The sequence below is a fragment of the Ursus maritimus genome, unplaced genomic scaffold, assembly GCF_017311325.1.
Source record: "Ursus maritimus isolate PB19 unplaced genomic scaffold, ASM1731132v1 scaffold_5, whole genome shotgun sequence".
Lineage (NCBI taxonomy): Eukaryota > Metazoa > Chordata > Mammalia > Carnivora > Ursidae > Ursus > Ursus maritimus.
The window spans coordinates 54,769,054-54,789,453 of record NW_024426663.1 but is presented as its reverse complement, the minus strand read 5'-3'; the positions used below and the strand labels follow the sequence as shown (position 1 = coordinate 54,789,453).

General features: G+C 40.2%; 1 protein-coding gene across 2 annotated transcripts in view; it reads left to right on the top strand.

Annotated features, from left to right (window-relative positions):
• CTNNA1 (catenin alpha 1) overlaps window positions 1–20,400 on the top strand; it is a 172,265-nt gene that overhangs the window by 134,270 nt on the left and 17,595 nt on the right. For both annotated transcript variants that reach the window (XM_040622383.1, XM_040622384.1), the window contains 2 exons: window positions 7,455–7,547; window positions 19,267–19,423. In XM_040622383.1, coding sequence (XP_040478317.1) covers window positions 7,455–7,547; window positions 19,267–19,423 — 250 coding nt within the window. The remainder of the gene's footprint in view (window positions 1–7,454; window positions 7,548–19,266; window positions 19,424–20,400) is intronic.

Sequence of the window (20,400 nt, the reverse complement as noted above, 5' to 3'; positions counted from 1 at the left end):
AGAACCAAAAAGTAGGGCGCCTGGGTAGCTCAGTCAGTTAAGCGTCTGCCTTCCGCTCAGGTCATGATCCCAGGGTCCTGGGATCCAGTTCTACATCAGGCTCCCTGCTCAGCGGGGAGCCTGCTTCTCCCTCTGCCCCTCCCCACACACTTGTGTGTGTGCACACGCTTGTTCTCTCTCTTTCTCTCTCTCTCTAAAAGGAATAAATAAAATCTTAAAAAAAAAAAAAAAGGAACCAAAAAGTAAATGTTAACTGGTATGCTTTCGAGTTGGATTATCATTACTTGTTGCATTGCCCTGTGCGCCACCCATACCCCAAAGTATTTCCCATTATCCAGGACGTTATTGGCTTGAAAAGTGTATTTTTACTGCAGATTGAATGATCTGCATTATCACTTACGTTCTGTGGTTTGCAGCTAGTGCACAGTGAAGTAGCCTTGAGGAAGGCTCTGTAAGGAGCATTTGAATTGAACACTGACCTTATATGATCCACCTGTGACATCTTCAGTATTTTCTCTGTGCTTCTGTATAATACTATAGACTGAAATTCTTGTAAATAGGAAATTAAATGAAGCTTCAGTTTTCTAGGACTGAAGTATGTTTAAAGAAGTTGGTGTTCTTGGGGGGAATGCTTTTGGATTCCAAAAGAATTTACTAAGCCTGTTGAGCTTGGTCTTCCCACATTTTCAAAGGTCTGTAAGTGAGTCTGTAAAACAGAAGTGTCTTGCTGTACTGTTTTAACACCTCGTACCCAAAACAAGCGTTTTTGGCTGAACTTAACCATTTAGTCAAATTTTGGGATCGTCTGGTGAAGGCAGTAGATGAACATTGTTCTCAAGGAACACCAGGATTCTTCTTTTCTCTTGGAACATTGGTAGAAATGACAGAGGAAGTACTGCCCAGTCTTCATCCTGCTTCAGAAGAGTGTCGGCCCTGCTGTTTGCTCCTCAGTAGAGCTGATGAACTGCTGTTTAGGTAGGCACTCTTTCTATCTGTACTGATTGATAGATTATTCAGGCAGTTAGATAGAAATAGGGAACTTTTAAAGTGGTCTGTATGATAACCAAGTAAATGGAAATGATTACTGTATCATCTGGGTGGTGATTTACTATGAAAGCCTTTAAAAAAATAGCAGATAGCCAAGCCTTTTAAAATAGTTTATGGTGTTTTAATAAAGTCACAGTTTCTAATCCTGTTACTAGAGATGCTTGTATTTATATCCAGCCTCTCCCTAAATTAGATTTGACATGGCTTATTTCAAATAAGAACATACTTGATAAAATAAGGTGGATGTAGAAAATAAGGACCTAGGAAAAGAATAATAGACCATTTTGAACTGTATTTACCTTGGCCGCATTTGGATTTGGCATGGAACTTCCTGGTAGCAAGAGGGAAAGGATGAAACAATCAGTTGTGTAGTTCTTGTCTTTAGAATGGAGGGAGGATACCCATTTATTCATGGGAAATAAGCCTAACCTAAAAATGTGAAAAGAATTCTTACATGGAGATTTTACATATTTATATATAAAGGTCATTTAATGATGATTAGAGTCCTCAACATTTTAATGCCTAATACAGTGACAGATTCCACATGATTTTCTTTTTTAAATTCTGGTCATTTCTGTCTAAAAAGGCAAGGTCATAGCATTCGATTGCCACTGAGTTGAGATGCAAACAGCTGTGATCTCGGGAGGGGTCTAGCATGTGGCCTGCAGCCTCCCAGTGACAGTATTGGGGAGGCTGGAGGGCTGAGAGTCAGGTGCTTCCTTCTCATCGTCCCAGTGTGTAGCTTTCTTCTTTCTTTTTTAAAATAGTGTACAACCTTTGTTTATGTTTTAAATGTATTTTATAAAGAGCATATGTTTACTTATTGTTACTCAGTTTAGCAGGGTTTTTTTTTCCCAGTTAATTAAAGTGTTTTGTACTTATACATTTCATTACCGTTATGACATGTGGATTCATTTTTACCATTGCATTTTGTTCTCTTTCTCGTTCTTTACCCTCTGTTTCCATCCTTCCTTCTCTGTTTCTAATTATCTTTCCTCTTTTGGATTGATTGAGTCCTCTCACCTCCTATTTTTATCCCCTCTTCTTTGGAAGTGGTAAACTCTGTTTTATTAGTAGTAACTCTGAATGTTATAGCATGCATGTTTAACTCAGAGGTTGAGATTAATCAGTATCTTTCCTCTTTCTGAAACAATGTCAGAATCTTAAAATGATTTAACTTCCATCATTCTCCAACTTAAATATCACTATTGTCCAGTACTTTGGTTCTTTTAAGTTTTAGCCCCATTAGTGTTGCTGTATTCATTTTTTCATGCTTAAAATTTACCTGATACATTATTTTCATTGCTTCTCACTTCTTCTTGCATGTTGTCAAACCTTCTATCTGGAATTACTTCCCTTTTTCCTGAAGCATTTTTGTTATAAACTTCTTTAGTCAGGGTAGGAAACATCTGTCTGGAGTAAATACAGGTGGTTTTTGGTTTTGTTTGTCTTAATGTCTTTATTGTGCCCCAAATCTTGGGGAAAAAATTTCATTGAATGCATGTCCTAGGATGATCTCTCCATGCCCCTCCCCCCACCAAGTGATTTGAAGATACTTTTTCCCCATCTCTGGATTCTAATCGTTGCTGTTGAGAAGTCAGCCGTCAGTCGTAACTGAGCTTACTTGGTGAATAGTGTGTACTAACTTTCTGGCTGTTTTAAAAATCTTGTCTTTGTTGTTGTAAAGCTTCACTAGTATGTCCAGGTATGGATTTCTTTTCATTCACCCTGCTTAAATTTGTCTTCTCAAATCCGAAATTTATATTTCATCCACTCTGAAAAGTTTTTAACCAAAATCTGTTTCACTGTTGCTACTCCCTCTTTCTCTGTCTTTCCTTCTGAATCCTTCGTAGTTGAATAGTAGTCTCTTTCAGTCTGATTGCACATCTCTTAATTTCGTGTGTGGTTTCCATATCATGAAAATTTCTTGGTTTTCCTGAATAATTTCTTCCATTTAACTTCACAGGTTAGTAATTCTCTTTCCATTAGTGTTTAGTCAGTATTGCTTTAGACTTATAGAAGTTGTGGAAGTTATTAATTTTCTCTTTAAGTTCTAATTTGGTCCTTCTCCAGTATGCCTAGTCATTTTTGAGTGTATTTTTCCTCTGTAGACTTTCTCTTATTTCTGTTAACATAAGAAACATATTTTTTAATACTCCAGTTTTGGTCATTTGAGTATCTGCCATCATTATGGATCTGATTACACCATTGTTTTGCTTACTCCTGCCCAAGATAGCTTATCTCCTTGTGTACTTACTGCGTTTTTTATTGTAAATTCACATTCCTGAAATTTTGCTTATGAGAATTCTTTGTGGCCTGGGTTTAGATTACCTTCCATCAGGGAAAATTTCCACTTATATTTGTTTTTACCAGTTGCTTAGGGATACCACTAACACATGACTAGATTAGAGGCATTTACCTCTTCAGGGCCATGGTATTGTTGTTCTATTAAAAACCCAAATTCTGATCAGTCTCTTACCCCATTTCTCTATTCCCCACCCATGTATAAATGGTGTTTTCAGTGCTTGCTTTTTCCTCTTTGAATTTCTGCTTTCTCATATCTAGCCTCTGATAACTTTCCTTAATTAATTACCTGTTTAGCCCTGCATTAAAAACAACAACAAGGTTTTTGAGGTATAAATTACATACTATAAAATTTACCCTCATCCCTTTTAACTCTACAGTTCAGTGATTTTTTTTTTACTACATTTACAGAACTATGCAGCCATTACTTAGAATTTTTCTGTCATCCATGCATGCGTCATCTTTTGGTGGCTTATCCTCTGTTCCGTCATCATTACCCTTGTGGATTTGGGAGTAACTGGTAGAAGTTTGGGTGGTTCTGAAATTTATATGATGTGCAGTTGGCATCTCTTACTTAATGCATGACAAGTTTAGAAAGTTGAGTTACTGTTATTTTGTACTTTTTTTTTGAGAGTTCAGACTCAGCCATTTTAAAGAGGAAAACTTACGTGGTAGCTTGACCCAAAGCCGCAGTGGCAAGTAATTTAGGTTTTGAGCTTCATCCTCGTCAGCATTACGGTTGTAGTATCACTAAATAGACCTAATAGCTCCCTTTTCCAAAGTTCTTCTCACTTGTTTTACTCCCACAAAACGGGTATAGGTTGTTAGGTCATTAATAAAGGAGTAATTTATTACCAAGAACAAAAAGAATCTTAACTTCCTTCAGATGCTCCAGAGTAAGGGGCAGTGGAGCAGCTCAGCCAAATATGAATGAGAAGCAGGTACTCAGGGCAGTGGGAAACAACTTGCGTTTGAGTTTAAACACATTTCAGCTTCATTTAAAGTCATCAACACATGTATAATAGAGAAAAAATTGTCATAATGGGATATTTTTCCACTACAGAATGACATAAATTTTATTTCAGAAAAGAAAATCTAGTATAAAGGTAGAGTTTTCCTAAATGTGTGAAAAGTTGTCTTTTCTGTAATGTGCAGAGGTCATGTTTGTTGACTGACACAGCCTGGCTGTGAGGCTTTTTGTCTTTCTCCACAGCACAGATTGTTACTGCACTACTGTGGAAACCAGCAAAAATCCAGGGCTGGGTTTTTTTTTTTTAAATCAGGGAGTTGCTGGTTTTCTGAAATGTTCTGCTCTTCTACCAGGTCCAGTTTTACATGGTGGAGGCATAAGCCATGCAGGAGGCCTTCATGATTTCAAAGGGTGGTCATAGTATCAGTCTTAGCCCACATCTTGCATTAGCAGGAATGAAAGACGTTTACGTTGTTAATACACAAGTTACTGTGATAGAGATACAGTCACTTATTCTCAGAACAAATCTAGAGGTTGTGTGCAGTGCTCTGCCAGGTTCTCTACAAGTTAGCTGCTCCAAGTATTTTTAATTCAAACTTCAGAATCTTCTTCAGTCTCAGTATTAATTGTTTTCCCAAATTTCTAGAGCCCCAGAAGGAGACATCTAGGAAGCCCCTCCTCTCACCCTCAGCTTTCACTGTCTTCAAGCCTGGCACTAGTGTATGAGGTTAGCCTCTCAGCCTCCCAGAGAGCTACGGTTGAGATGTTGCGTTTGCACATTTGTCATTGTTAGAAGTGAGTAGCCCTGTCCCTGGAGGGTGAATAGAAGCTCATTCATCTGGAGAAGACTGTCAGTGACAGGCGCCCGCTTCCTCCTCCCCAGCCAGGCAGGGTGGCCTCCTGAAACGGGCAGTGTACTCTTGTAGAGCATAACTGCTTCAGCAGTACGTCAGAAACCGTTTTAAGTAATGATTTAAAATAAAGAACAAGTCTTCCATAACTTTTGTTTTGTTAGGTTTTGTATCAGGAAACAGGAAAGATGGTTTACAGAAGTTAGCCATTTCAGCCTTAGCCACACACCTCTCTCAGGTATCTGATCTGCAGTGGATGTTAGTTTACATAATCTTTGTTTCTTAATTTAAGTATTTTTCTGGGTTTTACAGATTCGTAAAATTGGGAAAGTATAAATTGAAATAAAATTGTGGTAGTTGTGACTAGAGAGTAGAGGATAGAAACACAGTGACAGACCTTCCTGAATTTAACACTTGGCTTGCCTCCCAAATGGCAGGAGTGGGGCGGGGTTGCTGGGTCTTAGTATGCTCACCTCACCTCACCAGGAACCTCTGTTAGTCCCAAACTGCTAATTCAGTGATGAACCTCAAATTTTGTATTTGTGTTTTAAAATGCCTTCTTAAGGATTGAAGCAATAGGAATTATAGATTATGAACACATCTGATTTAAGCTTTTTCCTTCACTGTAGCATCATAAAATGCACATTTGAGGGATAATGTTTTTTAAAAGTTTTATATTCTACAAAATAAGGTTTTGGTCATGTTTTACAATGACTTTTTTTTTAAGAGAGAGAATGGGGGAGGGGGAGAGAGAATCTTCAGCAGACTCTGCGCTGAGCATGTGGCCTGACTCGGGGCTCCATCCCACAACCCTGAGATCATGACCTGAGCCAAAACCAAGAGTCGGATGCTTAACTGGCTGAGTCACCCAGGTGCCCTTGCAGTAACTTTTAAACAAATAGAAGTCTACAATCAGCTCTATCTGTATCATCATGAAGACCAGTGTCTCTTTGCTCAGATCCAGATGATGCTAGAGAGTGGAATTGTAATCTTTAGGGGGAGTATAAATGTTACTTCTTTATGGGATTTTGAAGTCCCCTAAACATTAAGGATCGACTTAATTTTTCACTTCCTTACATGTGATGTTTAAATTGCACGTTCTTTTGTTTCTTCTTATGGTTAGGCATTGCAGGATTCTGATAGCAGTCTTAGAGAAAGCTGCTAATCCCCAACCATACTACTGCAAACAACAGTCGTAATAGTATGTAATTTTTCTTGTGCCTTTATGTGCTTACGTTGGGTGGAGGAGTGAAAATCAAAGGTTATTGCCCTTGCCCTTGTTTACTCTGGCATTTAAGCTCCTGGAAAGTGCCTGTGATATTCAGCTGCCTACGCCTCTGTCATTCATAACTCAATTTGCAACTGGGGGAAAGATGTGTCTTAGCACTGTGTATTCATTTGGTCCTTGGTATTGCTAATGGAATTGGCAAGCCTGTTCATTTAGAAACGTGGGGAAGTGATCACAGCCCTCGGAGGTGCTCCGGAGCAGCCTCAGCAGAGCGAGTATGACACAGCCTGGAAAGATTGTTTCCAGCCACCTGAGCAGTGTCGCGGAGATACTTGGGTGGGAAGGACAGGATTTGAGTTCAAATGAAGAAGGACCATTCAGGAAAGAGTCCAGCTGTCAGTGCTTTTGAGAACCCAGTCGAAGGACAGTTTTGCTCTTAACTGTGGGACATAATTCCTGTTACTTTTTACATTTCTGATGAAGATGGCCTTGGGTACATCTTGATGTTGTCTTAATACTCTTTTCCTATGTGAAAAATAGCTTTGTGTTCAAGTAAAACTCCTCTTGGCTTAGTAAGCATCCATTCACCCGTCACATGAGAATAGCAACTCAGAATTTCTATTTCTTTTCTTTAGGAACAGCTGTGTAGTATATTTTTATTTGAGGATACCAACTATTCTTTCCCGGTGCCCTTGGTTCCTTAGCTTTTCTCATGTTGTTATCCGCAGCATGAGAATCTCTTTCGGAAGCTGCTGTTCAGGCAGATTAGGGCGCATGTAAAACCTTGAGTTACACTCCCTGAAATTTCTAAGGTTCTGCCACCAACTTGAAGTGTGGCCTTTGTTACAAGTCTGTACAATCTCCTTAGCACAGAAATTTTAAAAAATTTATTTGTCCTCCGAAGTAAGTAATCAGTCTGTGAGAAATAAAACACTGTTGGTGCTCTTGGCGTGTGTTCTGTAGAAGATCAGGGGTGGGAGTAGGTATACATGTGTTTTCTTTAGCGATCAAAAGAAAAATCTTCAAAGATCTTTTTACGGTGTTCTTTTTCTAGGTTGCCAACTTGGCCTGTTCCATCTCAAACAATGAAGAAGGTGTAAAACTTGTTCGAATGTCAGCAAGCCAGCTAGAAGCCCTTTGTCCTCAGGTAAGGTATGACTGGGAATGCTTATGGTACCACCCAAGTGGATTTCGGTTGGGTGGAGACGAGGTTTTTTTTTTTTTTTTTCTTAGTTTTGCTTTTAGGATTTTACATGGAGGTTCTGGGGGACAAAACACTGATCCAGAATTCATGTAGCTTGGAGAAATTTGTGTTTAACCAAGTGACATTTCCCTGGGGCATCACATGGTACTCTCCCCTTGCCCCTCATTAAAAAGGCATAGTGTTCTTCACTGCTGGCAAATGGAGGGGGTAGTGACCACACTGTTCATTCTGCACCCTCCTTGAGAGAGGGCCATTTGTAACATCTAGCAGTCCTGGATTTAGGGTAGTTGTCCCATGAGCTTGACTGTAGGAACAGCTACCCACCTATGCTCCTTCTTAATGCCTGAGATTTGGGTCTCTGTGTTGAAGGGAACAAGATTCAAGAGCTAGAACCATTACTCTGTAATTAGTACATTCTGATACAGATATTAATGATGTAATCCAGCCAGCTCCTGAATTAAAAGCTTGAGAACTTTTCTCCATTTATAATGACATATTGGAACACTAGTGATTAGGCTAGGTTAAGCATCTGGGACTCTCAAAAGACTCTGAAGCCGATAAAAGAACAGTAGCTTTGTTAAATGCCCAGTGTGTTGCCTGCCTCCTGTGAGAGGAACGGACTGTGTCTATGGGGCCCGATGCTCCTTGACAGTCACAGGTGTTTTTGTTTTTTTAAAATATTTTATTTATATATTTGACAGAGAGAGAGAGACAGCCAGTGAGAGAGGGAACACAAGCAGGGGGAGTGGGAGAGGAAGAAGCAGGCTCCCAGCAGAACAGGGAGTCCGATGCGGGGCTCGATCCCAGGACCGTGGGATCACGCCCTGAGCCGAAGGCAGACACTTAATGACTGAGCCACCCAAGCGCCCCAGTCACAGATGTTCTTAAGCAGGACAAGCGCTGTTTTCCATGGAAGAGGCTGCCTCTCTGATTTCCCACGTAGAGACTGCCTCATTGGCGTACTCTGAGGCTTTACATTCACTGTCTCTAAATGTCCTGCCAGAGGGCAGTGGTCACAGATAGAGGGAAACGGAGAGTTACTGGAGTAATGGAAGACAGGTCCTAGGAATGAGGTTTCTATGTTATATCTGCAACCAACTTTAAGATATATTGAGGTCTCATTCGTGTAAATAATTCCTGACATTCAAGATAGGCCATCACAGTAAGTAATGCCTGGTTACTGGGATCCTAACTGGTACACAGGTTAGTTAGGGCATTTGTTCTCCTCTCATTCATGTGGTTTTAATGTGCCAGTGAGAATTGCTTTGTCTAAACACGAGTGTGATGGGCCATTTTGTGAAACCATACTATGTGATGGATATCTTTGCAGCTTTACTCCAGTCATGAAATCTGGTAGGAATCAGTAGCTGTAAAGATAGCACAGTGGATTGCGTCACCTGTAGAGAGTTCATGGATAACCAAATTATATGAAGTGAATTTAGAGTAGATTTCTAAGATTTGGCCTTCTTTCCTCAAGTTTGCCATTTTACCCTATAAGCACTTTGTTTTTAATGTCTTTAGTTCTCCATTTGGGTTTGAAATGCTTGAAAAGTGACAATGCTTTCACATATCAGCTGAAACAGATGGTAACATACGCTGATCACACCTACCAAGAGTATTTATATAAATGATCTTAAAGCCTAGGAGAAAAATCGCATGAGTCTAATAGATCCTAATGAAACGATGGTGTGCATAAATCAAGTGTGGCTGGGCCGTGTTGGGCAGGTTTGAGTTTGCCCTCAGAGAGCATTGCTTCTCTCTCTCGGGTAGTTTCATTTCTCCTACTAGGACACACCCTCAAGGAAAGTAGGCCTAGACAGTGCCCAGACCACACTTGATATTGGGTGTATGTTCTGGATAAAAAGGCGTTTTTCTAGGTGTGTTGCTTGTCTCCCAGACCCTGGCCTAGGCTCATTCCTACTCCTGCTTAGAAGCGGGGCTGGAAAGTCTCCTTGAAGGCAAATAGAGCTGGCGTTTGCAGGCATGGGAGTGACAAACTGAGTATTATGTGGTGTTTCTGCACGGGGCAGCTGCAACTCCACTCCAGCCCATTGTTGCCGGGTCCTTTCATTATTTTTTTTTTTTAATTTTAAAAAAAGATTTTATTGATTTATTTGTCAGAGTGAGAGAGCAAAAGCAGGGGGAGTGGCAGGCAGAAGGAGAGGGAGAAGCAGACTCCCCACTGAGCAGGGAGCCCAACGTGGGGCTCGATCCCAGGACCCCATGATCATGACCTTAGCTGAAGGCAGATGCCCAACTGACTGAGCCACCCAGGTGCCCCTCCTTTCACTATTTTTAAAGAGAAGTCAGCAATTCCGATTTTTCTGTAAAGTCTCCATTTTAAACGATTGGTAACTAATGAAAAGTCTTGAAAATCTTTGAGTGTGATAAACTCTTCTGGGACTGCATCTGGCTTACTCTGGCCCATGTGTTGCATGCTCAAAGGGCCTCTTCTTCAAAAGTGCTGGTGGCTATCCCTCTGAGGAAGAGGGCTTTCAGTGGAGCCTTGTCCTTACTCTTCATTCCGACATGGGCAGCGACCTCCAGCACCAGGGCCCTGGCCCTGAGGTGTTCCCTTCCACAGTCACTGGTTTGTTGGATAAACAAACAGTCTAGGCAAGTTAATCAACTAGGCGAGCTAGTTCACTGGGAGTTTAGGATGGGGTTTACTATGCTGTAGCGTGTAGACAGTTATCAGAGTATATCTTTCTTTATTGTGAGGCTGCTGTCAGTATCTGTCCACAGGATGGAGTACGTGTGAGGCGTTTCCAGGCTATTTTTTGTGCCCCACATGCAGGCTCTCGCATTTAGGAAGCAGGTCCCTGTGCTGGGGGTGCCCTCCTTGTGTAACTTCCCTGGGGGGCTGCTTTTCTGTGGCCCCACCTGCAGTTGGGAGTTGGCTCCTAGACCTAACTGTTCCTTCCTAAAGGGGAGAGATGATAGATGGAACCTCTAGTTTTTTTTTTTTACTCACTTTTCGGTCTACCCAATAGCAAATTAACTTTTGGAAAGGGGAACTGTTCTAAAGTACTCACTTTTTAGCAGTTAAACAACATTAGCTTCAAATATTTGAGATTAATTAAAGTTGAGGAGGATGTAACCTGAAAGTGGCTTTATTTTGTTGCTCGGGATAAAAAAAAAGTACCCACATTCTTTGGTGATTTGCTATTGTCAGAAAGGAAGTACGGCAGCTGTCTCTGCCTTTGTTGCCTTCTACTCTGGCTGCACTCTCTCACTCTTCATCAGGAGGGAGACCTGCTTCCATCTGAGCAGAGAACCCTAATCTCACATGCTTTTTTAAGGAAAAAACCCAGCTGTTTTGAGGCAAGATCTGAATCCGTACCCCATACATCCCTGACACGTCTTGTTTGTGAATGCTCCTAAGTCTTAGCCATGATAGCTGCTTAAGATATTTCACTTGTTTAGTTCATTTGGTGCTGGCCAGGAGGGAAAAAAGGAAAAAGAAAAAGAAGAATGTTTCTGACAATTGAGTCTTTAAAATTGTAGGAGGGCATTTTGGAGATGATCTCACTTAATATTTTATTTTTCTTAGTTCATTTGTGAGAATGAGCATTGTATTTAGGTTAACACAGATCTGGTCCTTTAATAATTCATAGAGCCTGGTTTAATATGTGGCCTTTCTTGGAAATCTACACAAGGTTAAATTAAGTATTTGAAGCCATTGCTTTTCTGCATCTCTTTTTTTTTTCTTTTGTATTTCTCACTAACTAGAGAAATAACTTATAAAATTGTCCTTTCTTTCTTGTGCCTCCTTAGATTTATCTTCCATATTGCTTCTTTTCCCTTTGTGCTTCTGGCAACGCTGATCATTTTTGTGGCTGACAGGCTTAACAAGCATCAAATAAGCACAAACCCACACAGGACTGGCCTATCAGTGGTGAGAAGATACATAGCTCTTAGGAGCATCCAAGGCATACAGGCCATGGTACCCTGTGACCTCAGCTCTCACTCATCTATTATTTCACAATGAGAGGACCGTCTGGCTTTGAACCAACTCACTTTTCCACTTTTGATACTGTCTGGTCTTTTCTTTCAAAGCAGTTTCACAGAAGAGCTCAAAGGAGATGCATCTGACTAAAAGTTTCTGTGCCTTGCCTGTCCCCACCCCACTTCCACTCCCTCTGATAGCGCGGTACAGGTGACGGGCCGCTGGAGATGCTGCAGTCTTCTTGTAGGGCTTGCGTTTTGATACTGGTCTCTTGTTCTGTTTTCTCACGAAGTCTGATTTCCATATCCTAACATTTGGAAAGCGTTTCCTTCTCTTCTGTTTTCTTGAGAAGTCCGTATAATGGGTATTAGTCCTTTAAGTCCTTCAATGAAGTCGTTTGGTCTATAGTTTTCTTTGTGGGAAGGTTTTTAACAATTCAGTTTCTGTAACAGGTACAAGGATATTCACACTGGCTGTTTCTTCTTGAGTGAGGTTTGGTAATTTTATATTGCATCAATTACTACTCTGTTGTTCCTTCTGCTTGCTTTGTGTTTGACTTTTTTTTCTCTAAGCGTTCAGATCATTGATTTGAGAACTTCTTTTCTAATGTCGCACTTAAACATTTAATGCTATAAATTTCTCTTAAAGCACTGCTTTAGCTTCATCCCACAAATTCTGATGTGAGTGTTCGGTAGTATGGGAAGGTCAGGAAAGACGTCATTGAGAACGTGCTTTGGAAGCATAGACCTGGAGGAGATGACCCAGCCAGCAATGGAGGGTACCCCAGAGGAGAGCACTCCAGGTAGAGCAAACAGCAGACGCAGAGGCTTGGAGGGAGGAGGTCAGATATCTAAGAGGAGTTTGTGTGGTTTTGGGGCCTTTTAGAGCCATGGGAAGGCCTTTGGCTCTTTACTCTGAGTGACATGGGAAGCCATTGAAGGATTTTGAATAGAGGATTGACATGATCTAACTTACGTTTAAACACAGTTTCCATGACTTTTGACAGGAGGGATAGAAGCAGAGATACTCCTCAGGAGGCTGTGCGAAGCAGCATAGTCCTGCCCTCCCTCTCCCCAAAGGTGTTCATTTCCTAATTCCTAAAACCTATGAATGTGTTACCTTTTACAGCAGAAGGGACTTTGCAAAGGTAAAAAACAAAACACTAAGAATTTTTACCTGGTTGGATTATCCGGGTGGCTCCCCAGTATAATCACAAGTGTCCTAATACGAGAGAGGCAAGGGTGTCAGCATCTGAGAAGACACTGTGGTCGTGGAAGAAGGAGTTGGAGTGATGTGGCCACAAGCAGACGAATGTGGGCATCCTCTAGGAGTAGGACTGGATTCCCCACCTCGAGCCTCTAAAATGAATAGTTCTGCTGACACTTTGATTTTAGCTAAGATCCATTTTGGACTTCTGACATCCAGAATCTTACACATTTGTGGTATTTTAAGCTAAACTACTTTGATAGCAATATGTTACAGCAGCAATAGGAAACCACACAGTGACTATGGTACTAATCCAAGAAAGAGGACAGTGGACATGGTGAGCACTGGTTAGAGTCTGGATATATTTTGATGATAGAATTACTGAAGGATTAGATGTGAGATAGAGGGGAAGGAGAAGAGCCAGGGAGAAATCAGGGTTTTCAGTCTTAAGTAGCTGGAAGGATGGAACTGTCATTTATTTTGAAAGGGAAAAGTGGTTTGAGGGAAGAGTTAGGGAGCTCAGTTTTGGACATGGTAATTAGATATGCAAGATGTTAAGTGAAATTCAGGGAACAGATCTTGATAGGATGTATGAATTGAGACTAATCAGCACATGCATGATGCTCAAAGCCGTGAGCCTGAATGTGCCCATTAATGGAATGAGTATACCTAGAGTAAAAAGGTCTAGGAACTAAAACTGGGGTTCTCTAGCATTTAGAGTTTGGGGAGATGAGCAATATCCAGCAACGGAGATTGAGGAAGGGTTAGTGAGACGAGAAGAACAGCAGAAGCTGGTTCTGTCTTAGAAGCCAAGTGAAATACAGTGTTTCTAGGAAGAGTGTTTATTCATGTCAAATGGTTGTAGAAAGTGAACTGAGAGTTTATTCTTGGATTGAGCAACATGTAGATGTTATAAGTTACTTTGGACAAAAGAAGTTTATGGAAAATTTAGGAGACACAGGCTTGACTGGAGTGGGTTCAAGAGAGAAGAGAGGGTTTGAGCTCAGCATGTTGGCAGCTCTTTCAGGTTTTAGGTAAGGTTTATACAGGCATGGGGTGGTAGCATGAGGTGGATATGGGATTGAGAGTGTTCCTTCCTTGTTTTTTATTTTTAGTTGGGAGCTGTAATAGCATGGTTTTCTTTTTTCTTTTCTTTTTTTTAGAATTTATTTTAGAGAGAGTGTGTGTATGCATGCGAGCCCAAGGGGAGGGGCAGAGGGAGAGGACCTTAAGCAGACTCCCCACTGAGTGAGGAGCCTGATGGAGGTCAGGATCTCACAACCCTGAGATCATGACCTGAGCCAAAACCAAGAGTCAGATGCTCAACTGACTGAGCCACCCAGGTGACCCCATAACAGCATGTTTTTTATGTTTACCTGATGAAAATAGTCCAGTAGAGAAATAGTGACAGTATAGAATTGAGGGGAGATACTGATAATACAGAATAATATTATCAGTGTCAAATATTGATAATATAGAATAGAATATAGATAATCTACACGATCAGTGGAATTTATAAGAAAATACCGATACAGATACTGATATCTATATTGATAATGTAGAATGGAGGGAGAATTACTAGAGAAATGTTCTGGAATAGGGGAGACCAAAATGAGACAGGTGGAAAGAAAGGTTGATCTGAGATGGGCGCATAGATTGAACACCGTATTTTTAAAAAGGTAAGACAGTACATGGCACAGATGCAGGTAGGTGGATAGAGGTGGTGATAGGAACCTACAGACATTGTCTTCTGGTTGCATTCACCTTCCCATTTAAATAGGAAGTAGTAGAGTTATAAGCTGAGAGTGAGGATGCTCGCAGAAGGGTTACAGGTTTGAGAAGAAGGTGTGAAACAAATACTTGTTTAGAGCCCAGACTTGAAAGGAGGAGATTGACTGGACTAAGGAAATGTCCCCAGCATTATGCATCTTGAGTGATCAAGAATTTTAAAGAAAGACCACTCAGCATGGTTGGGAGCAGGAAATCGTGAGACATCTGAGTGGAACTGTTTGGTATGTAGCACGGATATGAGTTGGGAGCTAGAATGGATGGTCTAGGTAGGAGATGTGGGAGTAGTTGGCACCTAAGTGGTATGCCAAATCATGAAACTAGAGGAAATGGCTCACTATGAGGGGAGGAGTGTAGAAAGAGAGAAGGCAGCATAGGATGGAACCTTGAGGAACTTCACTCTTAGTGGAGGAAGATAAGGCAGCAAAGGAGACAGAGGAAAACATAGAACAGTGGAAATAAAACAGAAGAAGTATTGGACAGAATAGAACATCAAGGCCTGATAACTTCATATTTAATGGTGAAATGTAATATTTAATGGGAACTGCTTGAGCCTTTTTTCCCCTACAGTCAGAAACGAGACAAGGATGTCCTTTTCAACATTGTTCTGGAGGTTTTAGCCAACAGCAGCATTTTAAAAGTTGCTGTTCAGCATGGTTGTAGTGCCTAGTGTGGGGCCTTTGTAAATTTGTTGAGCAAAAATATTAACTCACATATTTTGATTAACGAGCGTGAATTTTTTCCCCCTAATTGTTTACTAGTCATTTTTTAGTTCGTCTTAGGTAGGTTATCCACGTCTTTCCCCCATTTTTCTACTAGTATTTTGGTGTTCTCCTTATGGATTTACCTAAGACTGTATACTTCATCTGTTATATATACTTAAGTACAGAAGTGATACAGTCAAATTTATGAATTGACTTTTCCCATTGTTACTTGGAAATAGGGGATAGTTTCCTAAGCAGTGAGAAATATTTATTTCTATTTAAATATTAAATAAAAGCATAAATAAATTTGTTAGCTTTGTTATCTGTCTGGAAACAATCTTAGCATTTAAATATAAGCATGAAGTGAGGCTTTAATTTTATTTTTCTCAAGATAGCACATCAAATGTAAAAATAATGTGCTGTTATTCCCCGCTGGTATGTGATGTCACTTTTATCGTATGCTGAATTATGCTCTGTGATAGGGTCTGTTTTTAGATGATTCTGTTCGCATTACTCTAGCTTTGTTTTACATTTTAATTATCTCGCTTCATTACTCTTGCTCTCTATCCCCAAGATTTTTTCGCTATTCCCAGCTATTTATTGCTCCAGGTGAATTTGTAAATAAATAGGTCATTCTTCCTACCCCTACACAAGAAATGTGTTGCTCTTTGAGTTTCTGTAATGTAACTTAGAAAAGTTTAGTCACTTAAGGTTATTTCAGTCATGTCGGTTTCTTCACGGATTTAACCCCTTATGTTTACTATTAACTGCTTTCAAAAAGATCTGACATTCTTCTCATTTTATTTTCTAGTTTTTTTTCTGGCATATAGAAAAATTTATTCATTTTTAAAATATATTTATATTGTGTAGCTACCTAATGAACTCTTAATAATTCTAAAGTATTTTTCATTTGACTTTTCAGTATCCTACATAAAAAAAGATCATCTGTATTGAGAAGTAATTTTGTCATCTCTTCTCTAACAGCTTTTTCTTTTCATTTTATTTTATTGGCTAGAAGGACCATTATATTATTATTTAATGGTGACTGTAGGTATGACATTAATAACATCTTTATTTTTAAAGTAAATGATTCTAGATTTCACCACTACGTATTATGTTTGATGATTATTTAAAGTAATATGTTAAGTATCTTTCTATTTCTAATTTACTAAGAGTCATTAGAATGAGTATTTCATTTATCAGGTGTCCTTTGTAAACAGTTCTGTAAATAAAAATGAGAACGTTAACCTTAGACAAGGTGCTTTTTCTCCATTATACTGTATGAGATAAGATATATTACAGAACAAAGAGAGCAATTTTCTCTTTGTAATGGAGGAATTATCTTCGTATTTAAAACATATAATTAATTCCCTGCCCATGTTTATTTGGCTCTCCTAGGAAGCATTTTCTTCAGCCAGATATTCTTAACAGGTCTAGCTCTGCTCTGATTCATTGATGCATTTAGTGAATCAGTGAGTTAAGAAATGAAGAGAGTAGTCCTCAGTGGTGAACCACCTGGTGGGAAGTGAATGAATGGCAAGAAGCAAAAGAGGCAAAGAACAAGCCTTGAGATGAAAAGAGGGAGGACCACCGCATAACACATGAAAAGATGGGAAGTCTCTTCCCACAAATAATTGTCTAAACCCATATACCTTGGAAAGTGGCAGGCTGTTAATTACTCACAAGTAGACGGCCCAGTCCCCTGCGCCTCTGAATCTCTAGCTGGTGATCTCGGTGGTCGGACACTTGCACTTGTTTCTGCAGGGAAGGGAAGTAGCTGCACCAGCCTAGGACGTGAGCTGCTTCGGTTTGTTAACAAGTCTTTGAGGGCTAAGTTTCTTGAATACTGCTCCAATATATTGGGACTTAAACACATGACCTGAAGGCATGTGGTTCCTATGGCACCTTACAAAACTTGTCCCAGGTCCTGTCCTCCGGTTTGCATGCCCGGATGCCTCTGTGGTAGCTGTTTTTCTGCTCCATCCAGATCTCCGCTCCCATCACCACTAGTTTCATCTTGTCTTTGCTTCCAAGTTGCATTATTATAAATACATTTATTTCTAATAACGCATAAGGACCTTGTACCTAGAAATGTTACTCATTGTTCTCCCAGCTTGATTTCATTATTTACTCATTGAATGAAAACAGCAAGGGATCTGAGTAGCTACTTTTCCAAAGAATATATGCTAATAGTAAGCACATGAAAAGATGTGCGGCATCCTGAGCCATCAGAGAAATGCAAAGTAAAACCACAATGAGATCTCACTCCACACCCACTAGGATGGCTGTCATTAAAAAGGAAAGAGAGAGAAAGAGTGGGAGAAAAGAAAAGAAAAAAAAAACAAGTGTTAAGATGTGGGGAAATCGGAACCTTCATACGTGCTGGTGGGAATGTAAAATTGTGCAACTGCTTTGGAAAACAGTTTGGCGGTTTCTCTAAAGTTTATACATAGGACCCAGCAACTCTAATCCTACTTATATACCCAAGAATAATGAAAACACAGAGACATGTATATGAATGTTCATAACAGCTTTATTCATAATGGCCATTCAAATGTCCATCAGTTGATGAATGGATAAATAAAATCTCATATATTTGTATAATGGCATAGTATTCATCAGTAAAAAGGAATGAAATGCTGGCACATTCTCCAGCATGGAGGAACCTCGAAAACATTAAGTGAAAGAAGCTAGTTACAAAAACCCACATATTAATATGATTCCATTTATATCGACTGCCCAGAATAGGCAAATTCATAGAGAAAGAAAGTGAAGTTAGTGGTTGCCAGTGGGTAGGGCTAAGGAACGTTGAGGGAAATGGGTAATGACTGCTGACAGATACGGGATTTGTTTTTGGAGTGATGAAAATGTTCTAAATGTTTAAAAAATGACTGTGGTGATGGTGGCACGACTGTGAATATCCTAAAAACTAGGGAATTGTGCGGTTTAAATGGCTGAATTTTTTTGGCATGTGAACTATATCTCAATAAAGCTGGGTTTTTGTTTTGTTTCTTTTTACAGATTACTTTTTATTTTTTTTTAATTTGTTTTTTAAGAGAGAACGTGCACGAGTGACCGGGGTGCGGGACAGGGAGAGGGGGAGAATCTTAAAAAGGCTCCACACTCTGTGGGATCCATGTGGAGCTTGATCTCACGACACCGAGATCGTAACCTGAGCCAAATCAAGAGTCCGGTGCTTAACCAACTGAGCCACCCAGGTGTCCCTACAAATTACTTTTTAAGCTTAATAAATTTTACACTTCCTGTGCAGCACCTGAAATACCAGGTGTTCATCATAAGATAATTAAGAATGGTGGGTAGCTGGATCGAACCTGGAAATTGTATAATAGGAAAATAGTGATGTACCTCCATAGGATGGAATAAGAAACAGTTAATGTTTGGGGCACCTGGGTGGCTCAGTTGGTTAAGCGTCTGCCTTCGGCTCAGGTCATGATCCCAGGGTCCTGGGATTGAGCCCCACATCAGGCTCCCTGCTCAGTGGGAAGCCTGCTTCTCCCTCACCCTCTGCCCCTGCTTGTGTTCCCTCTCTCGCTGTCTCTCACTGTCAGATAAAGAAATAAAATCTTTAAAAAAGAAAAAAGAAACAGTTAATGTGTTTAACATATATTTAATGATATGGAGATGTACTTAAAAGAAGAAACAAGATAGTGTTATGTATTTTTTGGCATGCGTAATTAACGTACGTGTGTGTGGAAAAAGTCTGGAATGTCAAAAATTTTAGAGTTGCTGTCACAGAGTGGAGAGATTGGAGATAGTTTTATTTGTTGGTTTCACTGCATATCTGTATTACCTGTGTGTTTCTGTCATATACAGCCTATTGTCTAGCACTTCTCTCCTCCATCTTTGTGAGTGTTGTGGTGGCGCTTGTGGTATCGCGGGTCCTGGTGAGATTCGTGTGAGACAAAGCCGCAGCCGCTGTACTGACCAGAGTGGCCCACATACTTTATTTTCATGACGCTGAAAAAGTAAACAAGGAACTTCAATATCTTTGCAGGTTATCAATGCTGCATTGGCTTTAGCAGCAAAACCACAGAGTAAACTGGCCCAAGAGAACATGGATCTTTTTAAAGAACAGTGGGAAAAACAAGTCCGTGTTCTCACAGATGCTGTCGATGACATTACTTCCATTGATGACTTCTTGGCTGTCTCAGGTAATGAGCTGGTTCCCCAGAGAAGCATGTGAGAATGTGCATAATTACTTTCGCCTAAGTCACAATAATGGACAATCAAAACGCCCCCAAGTCTGGGCAGGTAAATTACTCTGGCAATAATATTGTGCTGGTTTTCATTTTAATTAAAAAAAAAACAACAGCAGCTAACAACAACGAACTGTCACTGACTCCTCAGCAGTGGGAGGTGGGGTTGGAGTTGTTTCCCTTGTGGGTGGGCTGGTCTTGATCTTAGAAGCAGGAATTAGAAAGCTGGCTGGCAGTTTTCCTCTTTTTTGTAGAGTGAGATTTTGCAACTGTGACCTGTACAACACCGTAACAACCCACCCTTCTTGCTGTTATTGTATTTAGAAAAAACATTGACCTGGGTCCCGGGAGAGGCTATGGTTATTTGTTATGAGCCTATGAAACTTAAGAGAAGGGATTCCCAGCACCATCACCTTTAATTCCTTTTTGAAAATAATTTTTCCCCCTTCTTGGAGAGCTTCTTCCTTTCTCCCTCAGAAATGATCATAGTTTAACTGCCTACTTTTCGAAAGACTCTGTCTGCATGATGCACAGATAGAAAACAGAGAGGAAATATTTAAGTGCCATTTAATTATGAACTTGCAAAAAATAAATCTGGGTAATTCACCTCACAAAAACAGTTGATTTCATTATATAAACATAAACTGGTAATGACATAGTAAATTGCATTCATATAGAAAATGTCTGTCAACTGCAATTCACTGTTTATCACACAGAGATAAATTTCAATCCATCTCCTTCAAGTTGAGCAAGAATAAATGCATTCTTCATTTAACAGGGGCTCTGCTGCCCTTAGCTGCGCTGCTTGCTCTCTGGAGGTGCCAGGCTTTCTGAGGCCAGTGGCTTTGGGCAGAGTCTGTGGCTGGGTACTTGTTGGGCTAAAACTACCTGTCACCCCAGGGAATCACAGGCTGGAACGTGGGAGATGTGAG